General features: G+C 39.3%; 1 protein-coding gene across 3 annotated transcripts in view; it reads right to left on the reverse strand.

Moving 5' to 3' along the window:
* The window catches only part of SLC26A7 (solute carrier family 26 member 7), a 151,482-nt gene that overhangs the window by 56,263 nt on the left and 80,757 nt on the right, over window positions 1-14,462 (reverse strand). For all 3 annotated transcript variants that reach the window (XR_011570674.1, XM_019973813.2, XM_070802929.1), the window contains 2 exons: window positions 2,070-2,147; window positions 1,003-1,098 (listed from right to left, as the gene is read on the reverse strand). Coding sequence is in view for 2 of the 3 variants with exons in the window: in XM_019973813.2 (XP_019829372.2) it covers window positions 1,003-1,098; window positions 2,070-2,147 (174 nt within the window). In the remaining variant the exon portion in view is untranslated. The remainder of the gene's footprint in view (window positions 1-1,002; window positions 1,099-2,069; window positions 2,148-14,462) is intronic.

Here is a 14,462-nt window from a genome sequence, read left to right on the forward strand (position 1 = left end):
CCATTTGTGTGAGGGAGAAAATACCGAATGTTCTCACATTGACACATTTCTCTAAAACAAGCATAATAAAAACTGATGCTAGTAGAATCCATATTTTATAGTATAATTTAATCTGTTCCTTTATGTTATGTTGTTGGCCACTCAGTCGTGTCTGACTCTTTGCAGCCCGATGATGGACTGTAGCCCACCAGGCTCCTTTGCCCATGGAAATCTCCAGGCCAGAATACTGGAGTGGGTTGCCTTTCCCTTCTCCAGGGGATCTTCCTAACCCAGGGATCGAATTCTGGTCTCTCACATCGCAGGCAGCTTCTTTACCACCTGAGCTGCCAGAAAAGTCTGTTCCTAGCAATATATTATTAACATAACATTCTTCTCAACGTAACTCATTTAAAAAAACAAATCATTTTTTTTTTAAACAAAGTATTTAGAATGAATATGGTCACCATTTGGAGAAGGAAATGGCGACCCACTCTAGTATTCTTGGCTGGGAAATCCCATGAACAGAAGAGCCTAGGGAGCTATGGTCCATGGGACTGTAAAGACTTGGACATGACTAAGCAACTCAGCACATGGTCACTATTAATATGTTTATCCTATGTCAATGAAGCATCTGTTTCTTGGAAATTAATGCTGGCTTTCCATATATGTTATATATAGTCACATTTCTACTAGCTGTTTCTTGATGATCTTAACTTCTATAATCAATTTATAATGGAAATTGGGAATTCACAAACCATTCAAGTGATAACATTTTTTAAAAAGTTCTTAAACAGCACATCAATCAAAACTTGATATAATTCCATTTCTGTTCTTATAAAAACATTTTACATTTTTATGTCTTAAGACTTTGAAAAAAATTATAGTTTGTAAATAAGTAAAAACTGTTTGTAAAATGTAAGTCTCAAATGGCTAAAACTATCTTCTGCAAATGAAACTATTAAAGCTTATTTTGTAACATGTGTTTAAGCCAAGAGAGCAATTTTAGGTCAAACTTCTACTTACCCAGTCAATTTTATCCACATTCCAATATCTTTTTAAATCTCGAAACTGTATTAGCATTCCCTTTAGTCCCACAACAATAATACTCGCAAGAACACACTACAAATAAAAAACAAGCTGATGAAGATGCAAGATAAATATTTTAATCTAAATTTAAAAGAATCAAGGTATTTTATGTCATTGTTTTTTAAATACTTACTAGAGAAAATTTATCATCATTTAGAAGATTAAAGTAATATTCATTTTGTTTAGAACTAACTTATTATTGTACTTTAAGAACATAATATCAATTCTAGAAAAGTCACAGGGTAAATGTTATTCCATTCTCAAAAAAAGGAGGAAATAAAAAGAAAAGTAGTGAATTATAAGGGTGAATGTGATAAGACTGAATGTCCTCTTAATTTTATAATAATTATTCATTGCCATTTGTTTGCAATTTATTGCAAACATTCAGTATACCATGTATTTCTTTAATCATCTTGAGTATAAATTCTCTGGTTGCATCAGAATATATTTATAAGTCTCTTGAGAAATAAACTTGATTATTGGAAGATCCTCTCATGAAAATGATTTATTCTTATTACATGAATGAAGAATTAGAACAAGAACTCTCTCTGGATCCCTGAGGACCAGTATCTTGCTGTAGTGCCCCAGGCTTGTGAAAAGCAAGGCAGATACCCATACTAATGTTCTGAGTCACTTTGTATAAAGATGTATCAAGGGTGGCAAGAAATATTTTGTTCCCTACTCTCTTGCCCAGCACGCATTTTCTAAGAGTCTAAATTTTATAAAATTCTTCCAAAGTCTATTTATTATAACAGAGATTGCTTAGTTCTACCTTCCAACTGAATACAGAATAAATCTAATTAAATGAGAACAGCCATGGTACTCTCCCATACCTTACCCATCAGTGTGGGCTCTTTCTACCTCTCCTCTATACAACCATTACTTATGTCACATACCTTTTCAGATTTAGGATCATTGAGGCTGTTCTTCAAAGAAATGTTTAAAATGGAATGATTCTCATTAATGTTAAAATTTAAAATTAAATAATAAAAAGTATTACTTACCATGGGCAGCCAGTAAAGCAAAGGCCCTATTGTATAGATGACTATCAGGACAAAAATGCAAGATATTAGACAAGCCACCTGTAAAATACAAGACCGGCAGAAAAAGAAATCCTTGAATTTTTTTGTTATTCCTAAGTTATAGGGGGAGAAAGATAATTCTTAGTTCTTCCTGATAAAAAGAAACAAAATGTTGGTACGTGATTGTTAAGTTATATAGACTGTTGTTATCTGTATTTTGTAGTTGAAGGAACCCAAACGTGACAGCTGACAAACTAGTATGATCAAATTAAGTCAGCAATGCGAGAAAAGCAATTCTACACAAAGAAATAGGACACCATCGACTATTATCACACACCACAATTTTTTGTTGTTTGTTTAATGGTGAAAATGACACTTCAATTGTACTTAAGACTACTGTTGTTCAGCCTGACCTCCCTTCTCATTTCTTAGTTATGTGGGTAATAACTGAGTACACACAGCTTTAGAGGTTTTCTGGGCTGATGACAAATTTCCATGGAAGCCTTTGTGCTCTTCTTAGGAGTCTTTCATTACTATGAAACAGGTATATGGGATTATGGAAGCAGTCTCTGCAGTGAAACAAACTTAATTTTATTAACCTTAAAAAATCATTAGTATTGTGTTTTAACCAACTCAATATGTTGACAAAAGGCAATTCAAAACAGCTCACTTCTAACTAAGCTCCACTGATGGAGAACCAGTTTCACATAAACAAATGTTCATGTCTTAATAGAAACATTTAGCCAATCTGTCAGCCTACTAAGAGAAAAGAGGCTTTCACAGGACCAAAAAAATACCTAAAATATCCTTATGGAGGAATCAAATGAAATGGAAGCCTATTGGAGTGGTTAAAAATAAATATATAGACAAATAATCAATAGTAAGGTCTCAGAGCAACTTGAGTTCTCAGACACTGCTAGTGGGACTTAAGATATGGTGCAGCCACTTCCAAAAAAAGTTTGCAGTTTCTCATGAAGTACTGTCTGACCTAAAACTACCTAAGAGAAATGAAAAGATATGCCTATCAAAGTACATGTAAATATTTATAACAGCTTTATTCCTAAACACCAAAAATATAAGAATTAAATTGTTTACCAATTGGTGAACAGATAAATTCTGGTATATCACTACAATAGAATACTACTCAATAATAAAGAGAATAGACTATTGACACATGTAACAGCATGATGAAACTCAAAATCATAAAACAGAAAGAAACTGATACAAGCTCCTTCCATATTTAGTGGAACTCCTCTACAGCATTCAGTTCAGTTCAGTTCAGTCACTCAGTTGTGTCTGATTCTTTGCAACCCCATGAACCACGCACACCAGGCCTCCCTGTCCATCACCTACTCCTGAAGTTTACCCAAACTCATGTCCATTGAGTCGGTGATGCCGACTGTTTGTCTCACTGTTTCCACTGTTTCCCCATCTATTTCCCATGAAGTGATGGGACCAGATGCCATGATCTTAGTTTTCTGAATGTTGAGCTTTAAGCCAACTTTTTCCACTTTCACTTTCATCAAGAGGCTCTTTAGTTCTTCGCTTTCTGCCATAAGGGTGGTGTCATCTGCATATCTGAGGTTATTGATACTTCTCCCGGCAATCTTGATTCCAGCTTCTGCTTAATCCAGCCCAGCATTTCACATGATGTACTCTGTATATAAGTGAAGCAAGGAGGTTGACAATATGCAGCCTTGATATACTCCTTTCCCGATTTGGAACCAGTCTGTTGTTCCATGTCCAGTTCTAACTGTTGCTTGCTGATCTGCAAACAGATTTCTCAGAAGGCAGGTCAGGTGGTCTGGTAGTCCCATCTCTTTCAGAATCTTCCACACTTAGTTGTGATCAACACAGTCAAAGGCTTAGGCGTAGTCAAAAAAGAAGAAGTAGATGTTCTTTTGGAACTCTCTTGCTTTTTCGATGATCCAGCAGATGACAGCAATTTGATTTCTGGTTCCTCTGCCTTTTCTAAATCCAGCTTGAACTTCTGTAAGTTCATGGTTCACGAACTATTGAAGCCTGGCTTGGAGAATTTTGAGCATGACTTCACTAGCATGTGAGATGAGTGCAATTGTGCAGTAGTTTGAGCATTCTTTGGCATTGCCTTTCTTAGGGACTGGAATGAAAACTGACCTTTTCTAGCCCTGTGGCCACTGCTGAGTTTTCCAAATTTGCAGGCATATTGAGCGCAGCACTTTCACAGCATCATCTTTCAGTTCAGTTCAGTTCAGTCGCTCAGTCGTGTCCGACTCTTTGCAACCCCATGAATCGCAGCATGCCAGGCCTCCCTGTCCATCACCAACTCCTGGAGTTCACCCAGACTCACGTCCATCGAGTCAGTGATGCCATCCAGCCATCTCATCCTCTGTCGCCCCCTTCTCCTCCTGCCCCCAATCCCTCCCAGCATCAGAGTCTTTTCCAATGAGTCAACTCTTCGCATGAGGTGGCCAAAGTACTGGAGTTTCAGCTTTAGCATCATTCCTTCCAAAGAAATCCCAGGGCTGATCTCCTTCAGAATGGACTGGTTGGATCTCCTTGCAGTCCAGGGGACTCTCAAGAGTCTTCTCCAACGCCACAGTTCAAAAGCATCAATTCTTCGGTGCTCAGCCTTCTTCACAGTCCAACTCATACATCCATACACGACCACAGGAAAAACCATAGCCTTGACTAGACGGACCTTTGTTGGCAAAGTAATGTCTCTGCTTTTCAATATGCTATCTATGTTGGTCATAACTTTCCTTCCAAGGAGTAAGCATCTTTTAATTTCATGGCTGCAGTCACCATCTGCAGTGATTTTGGAGCCCCAAAAAATAAAGTCTGACACTGTTTCCAATGTTTCCCCATCTATTTGCCATGAAGTGATGGGACCGGATGCCATGATCTTCATTTTCTGAATGTTGAGCTTTAAGCCATCTTTTTCGCTCTCCACTTTCACTTTCATCAAGAGGCTTTTTAGTTCCTCTTCATTTTCTGCCATAAGGGTGGGTCATCTGCATATCTGAGGTTATTGATATTTCTCCCAGCAATCTTGATTACAGCTTGTGGTTCTTCCAATCCAGTGTTTCTCATGATGTACTCTGCATGTAAGTTAAATAAGCAGGGTGACAATACACAGCCTTGATGTACTCCTTTTCCTATTTGAAACCACTCTGTTGTTCCATGTCCAGTTCTAACTGTTGCTTCCTGACCTGCATACAGATTTCTCAAGAGGCAGGTCAGGTGGTCTGGTATTCCCATCTCTTTCAGAATTTTCCACAGTTTATTGTGATCCACACAGTCAAAGGCTTTGGCATAGTCAATAAAGCAGAAATAGATGTTTTTCTGGAACTCTCTTGCTTTTTCCATGAACCAATGGATGTTGGCAATTTGATCTGACAGAATGTGGTCCAATGGAGAAGGGAATGGCAAACCACTTCAGTATTCTTGCCTTGAGAACCCCATGAACAGTATGAAAAGGCAAATGATAGGATACTGAAAGAGGAACTCCCCAGGTCAGTAGGTGCCCAATATGCTACTGGAGATCAGTGGAGAAATAACTCCACTGATTTATGAATGAATGAAGGGATGGAGCCAAAGCAAAAACAATACCCAGCTGTGGATGTGACTGCTGATAGAAGCAAGGTCCGATGCTGTAAAGAACAATACTGCATAGGAACCTGGAATGCCAGGTCCATGAATCAACGCAAAATGGAAGTGGTCAAACAAGAGATGGCAAGAGTGAATGTCGACATTCTAGGAATCAGCAAACTAAAATGGACTGGAATGGGTGAATTTAACTTAGATGACCATTATATCTACTACTGCACTAGGAATCCCTCAGAAGAAATGGAGTAGCCATCATGGTCAACAGAAGAGTCCGAAATGCAGTACTTGGATGCAATCTCAAAAACGACAGAATGATCTCTGTTCGTTTCCAAGGCATCATCTTTAGGCTTTGAAATAGCTCAACTGGAATTCCATCACCTGCACTAGCTTTGTTTGTACTGATGCTTCCTAAGGCCCACTTGACTTCACATTCCAGGATGCCTGGCTCTAGGTGAGTGATCACACCATCATGATTATCTGGGTCATGAAGATCTTTTTTGTACAGTTCTTCTGTGTATTCCTGCCATGTCTTCTTAATATCTTCTGCTCCTGTTAGGTCTATACCATTTCTGTCCTTTATTGAGCTCATCTTTGCATGAAATGTTCCCTTGGTATCTCTAATTTTCTTGAAGAGATCTCTAGTCTTTCCCATTCTATTGTTTTCCTCTATTTCTTTGCATTGATCACTGAGGAAGGCTTTCTTATCTCTCCTTGCTATTCTTTGGAATTCTGCCTTCAATGTATATATCTTTCCTTTTCTCCTTGCTTTTCAGTTCTTTTTTTCTCAGCTATTTGTAAGGCCTCCTCAGACATCCATTTTGCCTTTTTGCATTTCTATTTCCTGGGGATGGTCTTGATCACTGCCTCCTATAAAACATCACAAACCTCCCACCATAGTTCTTCAGGCATTCTGTCTATCAAATCTAATCCCTTAACTCTATTTCTCACTTCCACTCTATAACCGCAAGTGATTTCATTTAGGTCATACCTGAATGGTCTAGTGGTTTCCCCTACTTTCTTTAAGTCTGAATTTGGCAGTAAGGACTTCATAATCTGAGCCACAGTCAGCTCCCAGTCTTGTTTTTGCTGACTGTATAGAGCTTCTCCATCTTTGGCTGCAAAGAATATAATCAATCTGATTTCAGTGCCGACCATCTGGTGATGTCCATGTGTAGAGTCTTCTCTTGTGTTGTTGGAAGAGGGTGTTTTCTATGACCAGTGTGTTCTCTTGGCAGAAGTCTGTTAGCCTTTGCCCTACACATCATGGCTCATAGTTTCATTGAGTTAGACAAGGCTGTATTCCATGTGATCAGTTTGGTTAGTTTTCTGTGATTGTGGTTTTCATTCTGTCTGCCTTCTGATGGATAAGGATAAGAGGCTTATGGAAGCTTCCTGATGGGAGAGACTGACTGAGGGGGGAACTGGGTCTTGTTCTGATGGGCAGGGCCATGGTTCAGTTCAGTTCAGTTGTTCAGTCGTGTCTGACTCTTTGCGACCCCATGAATCGCAGCACGCCAGGCCTCCCTGTCTATCACCAACTCCCAGAGTTCACTCAGACTGAAGTCCATCGAGTCAGTGATGCCATCCAGCCATCTCATCCTCTGTCGTCCCCTTCTCTTCCTACCCCCAATCCCTCCCAGCATCAGAGTCTTTTCCAATGAGTCAACTCTTTGCATGAGGTGGCCAAAGTACTGGAGTTTCAGCTTTAGCATCATTCCTTCCAAAGAAAGGGCCATGGTTAGTAAATCTTTAATCCAATTTTCTGTTGATGGTCATGGCTGTGTTCCCTCCCTGTTTTTGACCTGAGGCCAACCTATGGGTGATTATTTTAATCATACTCAATGACTGGAGAACCCTGCCCCACTGCTTGACTGTAAACTAAAGTGCATTTTTTCAGCTGATGGAGAGATAATTTTTCCCTGCCCACCTGTGAATAGAAGAGATTAATATACCCTTTTTAAAGGCTGGCCATACCTTTGGAGATGTTTTGCAAGACTGAAGACCCTTTCACTTTACTTCCCCACTGCCTCTCCCTCTCTATTCTGCCTTCTGACTTTTCTTCCTCACTGCTTCCTTCTCTCTGATCTATAAAACAAACTGGCATCAAGACCCCAGTAAGATGGTTATTCTGAGGTGCTAGCCTGCCATCTTCTCGGTCTGCAGGCTCCCCACTTAAAGTCTCCTCCCTGTCTCGACACCATGTCTCTCAGGTTCATTGGCCTTTCATGAGGTGAGCAGAGAGAGCTTGGACTCAGTAACACTTGTGCATTTTGTTTGTTTGGGTTTTGAAAACATGGCCTTTGCCATACTGTTTTTAAAAGTAAACTCTCATGATTCAGGTTACATCCTCTACCAGTCTTTTATGGGGAGGCCTCTTGAATCTTAGTTATTTGAATCACTATTCATATACATTTTTAATTTAGGTCATACCTGAATGGTCTAGTGGTGTTTCCTACTTTCTTCAATTTAAGTCTGAATTTGGCAATAAGGAGTTCATGATCTAAGCCACAGTCAGCTCCCAGTCTTGTTTTTCCTGACTATTCAGAGCGTCTTCATCTTTGGTTGCAAAGAATATAATCAATCTGATTTCGGTGTTGACCATCTGGTGATGTCCATGTGTAGAGTCTTCTCTTGTGTTGTTGGAAGAGGGTGTTTTCTATGACCAGTGTGTTCTCTTGGCAAAATTCTATGAGCCTTTGCCCTGTTCCATTCTGTACTCCAAGGCCAAATTTGCCTGTTACTCCAGGTGTTTCTTGACTTCCTACTTTTGCATTCCAGTCCCTTATAATGAAAAGAACATCTTTTTTGGGAGTTAGTTCTAAAAGGTCTTGTAGGTCTTCATAGAACCGTTCAACTTCAGTTTCTTCAGCATTACTGGTTGGGGCATAGGCTTGGATTACCATGATATTGAATGGTTTGCCTTGGAAATGAACAGAGATCATTCTGTCATTTTTGAGATTGCATCCAGGTACTGCATTTCAGACTTTTTTGTTGACTATGATGGCTACTCCATTTCTTCTAAAGGATTCTTGCTCACAGTAGTAGATATAAGGTTATTTGAGTTAAATTCACCCACTCCAGTCCATTTTAGTTCACTGATTCCTAAAAATGTCGACATTCACTCTTGCCATCTCCTAGTTGACCACTTTCAATTTGTCTTGATTCATGGACCTAACATTCCAGGTTCCTATGCAATATTGCTCTCCACAGCTCAGACATTTTACTGAGGAAAAAGAAGATAAAGAGCTAGCTGATTTTATTTGGATAGAAAATGAGAGACAGGCTGGATGCAGAAAATGATGACAGAGTGTGGAAAGGAAGCCTGAGAAGGAAGAAGTTTTAGACATAGGATTAACTAAATTTAGATTGAAGTTAACTAAGTGGGTTTGTTAAGTAAGCCAATGCAGACTGGAAGTTGATTTCTCTTTCTATTAAAAGTGCTCCTTTGGGATAACAGATTCTATGAGTTTCTGTACCCTTAAGTGATCTATATTTATTTTCTTTTAATTATTTTTGTAACTTTGGTTAAATAAATAGTTATTGTTTCAGTGACCTATGATCCTGCTGTGTTTTAAAATAATTTTGGTATTTCTAACAAACTTCCCAAATATCAAAATCTAACTAAAGCTCTTTTAATCTCCAGATAACTCTGGGACACTTTGAAGAAACATCTCTGAGATATCTCAGAGAGGAATGTTAAACTAAGTTTATTTGGCATTTTTAATTCAGATATACAGTCAAATAATTGAAAATAAACTTGAGGCTATAGTGCAAGAATAAATACCATTAATATAGATATTCTAGAATTTATAGAAAGTGAAGTCACTCAATCGTGCCCAACTGTTTGCAACACTATAGACTGTAGTCCACCAGGCTCCCCTGTCCATGGGATTTTCCAGGGAAGAATACTGGAGTGGATTGCCGTTTCCTTCTCCAGGGGATCTTCCCAACCCAAGGTTCGAACTCAATCTTCCATGTTGCAGGTAGACTCTTTACTGTCTGAGCCACCAGGGAATCAGAATTTATATAGAAACCCTAACATCTGATATGTTCTGATAAAATGTTATCAGTCATAATTCTAATTATTATCCTAAAATGTTACACTGTACTCAAATCTTTAACCATGCTATTTTAAGTTATATCCTTTATAGACAATCATAATTTTACACTGCTTTTACAAAATAAAGATTTTTCAAGAAGACTTATAAAAAGAACCTTTTAAACAAATGTAAGTTTCTGATAGCCTTTAGACAATGACACTGAACTGGGTAACAAATGATGAACTCTAATGGAAGACCTGATTACTTCATGCAGACCAACAGGAATCAATTATATGGAAGTAAATAAATTGATAAATATGATCTATAACTTTGATTTTAAAACATACTTCCTTGAATCTGTTTTCTGGTAAACCTTTTTCTCTTATGCCATGATCTAAAACAAGCTGATAATGTATGTCTTTCTAAGGAAAGATAAAACATTTATCTTTTACTCTCTACCTTATCCTGCCAGAATTTGGCTTCTGTAGCTGATTCTCCTACGGAGTTGATGGTTTACTGGAACTAGACTGCAACTAGTTATATTAATCATTAATTTGCTGCTTGTTTCCAAATTTTTTGTGCATTGTGTTTCTGCTACACTATGCCTTTGTCAATGTTACTAGCTACATTACTTCTGTCTATTTTATAAGAGTGTTGTCTCTTACAGTGTGTAACCAAGCCTCCAACAAATGTAGGTGACTAGGCAACTTGAAACAATTGATCAGACATATAGTTCTGTATGCAATCAATAATTGTAATAGTGTGATTCTAGATATGGAAAAGGCAACAAGGGAAATATCTCCTGGATCATAATAGATTAGAAGATAGACCATACAGAGAGTCTTTTATTATTATCTATCAGTAGGCTTAATCCAGAAGTTAATACCTTGAGTTGTATATCGAGAATTTTCACCTAATCTGGGATCAGCTTCCCAGCACTGTGGAACAAAAATTGGTCATGAAATGTCTCCCAAATATTGGTCAAATTCCTGACCAAGGGGAGGGACTGAAAAATGGAGTATTTCCTGCCATATCAGTACACAAGGATTGTCACAGTCGTTGGTGATTGCAGCCCTCCCCCGTGAGCTTCCGGCCCTAAGGGCACTCAGGAAGGAGAACAACTGCAACCTGGCGGCCAGGAGACCTCAACCACACCCTAATGGTGTGCCTCAAGGAAGCCCAGGCGATGAGAAACAAGGGACACTGGCCCCAGATAGCGGAGATGGAGACGCATGTGGAAAGAATGATGTCAATGAGCCTGGACTCTTGCATCTTCCCATACATAGAAAAGAGCTGAATTCCTTAACTTGAGATATCTGTCTTCCTTTAATTAACAATAATCTTTTGATGTTCAGACTGCCTGCCCTTTGTTGCAAAACTTCTCTGTAACCTGGCTCCTCCCCTTGTCTCCTCAGAGCAGTTGTATCAGGGTTGCTTGAGATGCTTGAAGTCTTAAGAATTCCCACTGAATAAAACATAATTCTAAACTTTTAGGTTGTGAATATGTTTTAAGTCCACAACCTACCTATACCTGTAGACATGGCTGGAGGGAGAAGGGCATGCTAGCCATTTCCTTCCTAAGTAGTTTCCAAAGAATGCAAAGGATGTCTAGCACTCACAGTCTACACAGCCTTCTGGAAAGCAGCGGAATGGCAGTAAGAGTCCAGAAAGTGGTGAAAGAGAAGAAGAGAGTACCTGGTAACTGAGGCTAGATTAAAAAGGATTTAAACGAAGTTGGAAGCAATAAGACAAACTCTGAAAGAATAAAGGAATATAGTTTGGCAAATTAGGACCCAGGGGCAATCTCAGTGCCACAGAAACCATGCCAGCCATCATTTTCAGCTGTGGCTGAGCTCTGCCTGCAACAGGCGCTGCCTCTCACCCTTCATGGCTTGACTGTGCCTCTCAAACTGCCCGAAGAACATTGTGTCCACTTTGTTAGAAGCAAATAGTAATAATAATAATAATAACACAGGGCAATAGGGGTGGGGAGGGTTACAGTGCTTTCTCCCCTAATTAACATTCTTTAAAGGCAAGGAAAGAAGAGAGACCCACCACACTTATTTGTGCTGCATGTCTAGGCAGCACCAAGACTTTCTTATTCTTAGATAGCCACGTTCTGCAGGCCTCATCTAAAGGAAATCACAGTGAAAGCGTTCTGACATGTGGAGGACAGAAATGTCTTTGGGCCTTTGACCATGGCACTTGGTATTCAACGATTAGTATCTTTTGTTGTTTCAATTCAAATGCTTTTATTTGATTTTATAAAGTACTGAAAGGCTTAACAACCAACTCATTTGTATATAAAATGGTCCCAAATGTGCTGTCTCATATAGCCACGTGTGACCCATGAGCATTTGAAATGCAGCTGGTGGGTGTAGGAGATGCTGTAAATGTAAGATACACACCAGATTTTGAAATCTTAATTTAAAAAAAGATTATAAAATACATCATTAATAGTTTTTACATAAGATATTTGTTGAAATAATACTTTTACTTCATTAAGTAAAAAATTAAAATACAGTATTAAAACTAATATTACCAGTTTCCTTCTACTTTTTAAAATATAACTACCTGAAAATTTCAAGTACCTGTGTGGCTATTGTGTTTCTATGGTCCACTGCAAATTGGCACTGGCCATCTGCCTCTACAGGGAGGAAATCATGAGTTATGGCAGCTGCTGATTTAGAACATTCCCTAAGAAAGTTCAGGGTGGAGAGCGGAAATGAGGCCCTCTGTGCTAAAAACTGGCAGGATGGTCTTCAGATAGTTAGATATTTTCAGGAGCTGATTTTATGAGCCCAATTCTTATATTTTCTCATAACTAGAAAAGCACTAAAATCCTTCATGGTGGTGACTGTTTCTTGTGAGTAGCAGAAAGCCTCATGAGACTAGCAGAAACCATCTGGAAAAAATAGATGCTTGACGGCATGTATCCCCCCTTCACCAAAATCAAGTGTACACTGACCTTCCCTCTGCCTCTTTGGAGCAGTTTCTCAAGAGCTGTCTGAGGTGCTGGCTCCTGGGCTGCAGTCCTCATTTTCCGCCCACATAAAACTGAACTCACAACTCTCTCCTGTTGTTCATTTTTTTAAGTTGACACTATTCAGTAGTGCTTCTCCAAAGTCTATGATCCTAAGCCTGATTTCAAGTGAAAGCATTTTTCCTGATTTTAAATGTACTATATTAAGTGAGAATAAAAGCTCTTGCCTGACTTGATCTGTCCCTTCTTAAATCAGCAAAATTGACTAGTTTTATAATCATCCAATACTTTCATTTTTCATTCATTCTTTCCACACTTATTGAACACCTACCATGTGCTAGGTCTTGGGCTGGACACTCACGATATGGAGAACAAAACCAGACAGGGACTCTCTAGGAGCTGAAGTCAAGAGCAGAAGGCAGACATCAATTGTATAATCACACTGATAAACATATAAAGTTTAAGAACACAGTTGGCCTAGAAGTCTTGGTGAAATCTGATGAATGGGAGGAGTTAACTTAGAAGGGAAGAGGAAGCAGCCACAGAGATAAAAGGGATAAAAGGAAGACACCAGAGTCACGAGGAAGGAGCTGCGGTGACTAGAGAGCTGAGAGTGAGGCGAACAGTCCAGGATGAGGCTGCGGGGGGAAGCACACAGTTTGCGTAGCTGAAAGGTCAGAAAGCTAAGACCTTTCACGGGCTCTGGGAGGAAGGAACAAGGCCACATCTCATTTTAAAAGCTTTCTTTCTACAGAAATACTCATAGTGTTTCTGAAGGAGAAAGAGTCGATTGGTGAAATGATTGGCTATTATTAGCCTGAAAGTTGAAAGATTTTCATTCTTCTAGATTAACTTACTGGGTATAAGTCTAGTACCTACGAGAGAAAGATATTTTAAGGGCTCACTTTATGAAGTCTTGTCACATGGAAAGCTGGTTTCACAAATAGCCTATTTAGAACAAAACTTTTAAGACTTGGCTGTCCCAGTGCCTTCTTCAAATCATGTCTGTTATCCCCGAGTAAACTTAATAGTTGTAAATGCCAAAACGACTACCATGGGAAAACATCCGCAATTGGGGTAGGCACATTAAATCAGATTACTTCCCTGTTCAATTTAATGGGACTAGTTGAGCAGATTAGGGACGATCTCAACAAGCAAAACAGCACAAAAATACAGTGCTGCTGAGCTTTCCTTCTCTGAATTAGTATTTTGTTCAGATCAGATCAGATCAGTCGCTCAGTTATGTCCGACTCTTTGCGACCCCATGAATCCCAGCATGCCAGGCCTCCCTGTCCATCACCAACTCCCAGAGTTCACTGAGACTCATGTCCATCGAGTCAGTGATACTGTCCAGCCACCTCATCCTCTGTCGTCCCCTTCTCCTCTTGCCCCCAATCCCTCCCAGCATCAGTGTCTTTTCCAATGAGTTAACTCTTCGCATGAGGTGGCCAAAGTACTGGAGTTTCAGCTTTAGCATCATTCCTTCCAAAGAAATCCCAGGGCTGATCTCCTTCAGAATGGACTGGTTGGATCTCCTTGCAGTCCAAAGGACTCTCGAGAGTCTTCTCCAACACCACAGTTCAAAAGCATCAATTCTTCAGCACTCAGCCTTCTTCACAGTCCAACTCTCACATCCATACATGACCACTGGAAAAACCACAGCCTTGACTAGACGCACCTTTGTTGACAAAGTAGTGTCTCTGCTTTTGAATATGCTATCTAGGTTGGTCATAACTAACCTTCCAAGGAGTAAGCGTCTTTTAA

This window comes from Bos indicus, chromosome 14 (genome assembly GCF_029378745.1).
Source record: "Bos indicus isolate NIAB-ARS_2022 breed Sahiwal x Tharparkar chromosome 14, NIAB-ARS_B.indTharparkar_mat_pri_1.0, whole genome shotgun sequence".
NCBI classification, from domain to species: domain Eukaryota; kingdom Metazoa; phylum Chordata; class Mammalia; order Artiodactyla; family Bovidae; genus Bos; species Bos indicus.